General features: G+C 34.7%; 1 protein-coding gene across 1 annotated transcript; it reads left to right on the top strand.

The window, feature by feature from the left end:
- The first annotated feature begins 662 nt into the window (after positions 1 to 662).
- On the top strand, positions 663 to 1250 carry LOC109340836 (uncharacterized mitochondrial protein AtMg00810-like). Its single transcript, XM_019578586.1, has one exon. It carries the CDS (start codon positions 663 to 665, stop codon positions 1248 to 1250), a length of 588 nt encoding a protein of 195 aa, XP_019434131.1.
- The last annotated feature ends 304 nt before the right edge of the window (positions 1251 to 1554 follow it).

The following is a 1554-nucleotide window of genomic DNA, read 5'->3' on the forward strand; positions in this document are numbered from 1 at the left end:
TGGCTATTGCTGCATCTGAGAATTGGCTCTTACATCAGTTAGATGTTAATAATGCATTCTTTCATGAGGATTTGGCAGGAGATGTGTACATGGTCATTCCCCAAGGAGTAGTATGCTCAAAGCCTAATCAGGTATGCAAACTCCACAAGTCTCTTTATGACTTGAAACAGGAAAGTAGACAGTGGTATAGTAAGCTCTCAAATATTCTCACACAGATAGGTTATACCCAATCTTCTCATGATCATTCCTTATTCACCAAGAGTCATGGCACCAACTTCACTATTCTACTCATTTATGTAGATGATCTTATATTAGCTATAAATTGTGCCACTGAAATAATATTTGTCAAGTAGCATCTTCATGATTTGTTCAAAATAAAGGATCTTGGACCCTTGAAATACTTTCTTGGGCTTGAAGTTGCTAGATCAAGCAAAGGTATTACTCTAAGCCATAGAAAATATGCATTAGATATCTTGGCTGACACAGGATTATTGCCATCCAAACCTGCTCTCACTCCTATTGCTAAAGGAAATGTTCTTTGCCAAAATTCATCTAGTGCATACACTAATCCTAATGCCTGCATAAGGTTGGTGGGAAGGCTACTATATCTCACTAATTCTAGACCTGATCTCAGCTTCTCTGTCCAATAGCTAAGTCAATACATGAACCAACCAACTAATACTCGCTATCAAGCTCTCACTCGCATACTCAGATATATTAAAGGGACTCCTAGTCAAGGCCTTTTTTATCCATCTAATTCTATACTCCAACTGAAAGCATTCAATGATTCTGAGTGGACCACTTGCACAGATTCAAGAAGATATGTTTTTGGATTCTGTGTCTTTCTTGGCAATTCATTAGTATCATGGAAATCCAAGAAACAATCCACTGTGGCTAGATCGTCCTCTAAACCAGAGTATGAGGCACTTGCAGTCATTGTTTGTGAGCTTCAATGGCTAACCTTTATGCTTGACAATTTTCCCATCACTCTCATCAAACTTTCCCTTCTCTTTTGTGACAACAATTCTACTCGATACGTTGCAGCTAATTCTATGTTTCATGAATATACCAAACACATAGAAATATACTGTCATGTTGTTCGAGAGAGATTACAAGCTTACCTTTTCTACTTCCTTCCCATTCCCAGTAAAGAACAATCGACTAATCATTTCACCAAAGCATTGGACACTTCTACTTTCTCTTCTCTTCTTCACAAGCTAGGAGTTTTAAATATGTACTCTCTAGATTGAATGAGGATATTAGATAAGATGATTTATTTATCAATTAGATAGTGTAAAAGGAATCATGATGTAATTTTCTGTTTAACGCCCCAAAAATCATTTCATATTTACTATATTTAATTTTTTGGAAAAATGGATAAAGAAAAAAATTTCTTTTATGTAACATATAACTTACAAATCATTTTTTTCCATTTTATCTATTCTCTTTCAAGACGTCATATTTTCAAACCTTTGCGGAAATAATTTCTTAATACTTAAAATGTAATTGAATGAAACACAATTCTTTTCTGAATACTTCTCATTAATCAATTCT

Source organism: Lupinus angustifolius, unplaced genomic scaffold (genome assembly GCF_001865875.1).
Source record: "Lupinus angustifolius cultivar Tanjil unplaced genomic scaffold, LupAngTanjil_v1.0 Scaffold_262_23, whole genome shotgun sequence".
In the NCBI taxonomy this organism is placed as follows: domain Eukaryota; kingdom Viridiplantae; phylum Streptophyta; class Magnoliopsida; order Fabales; family Fabaceae; genus Lupinus; species Lupinus angustifolius.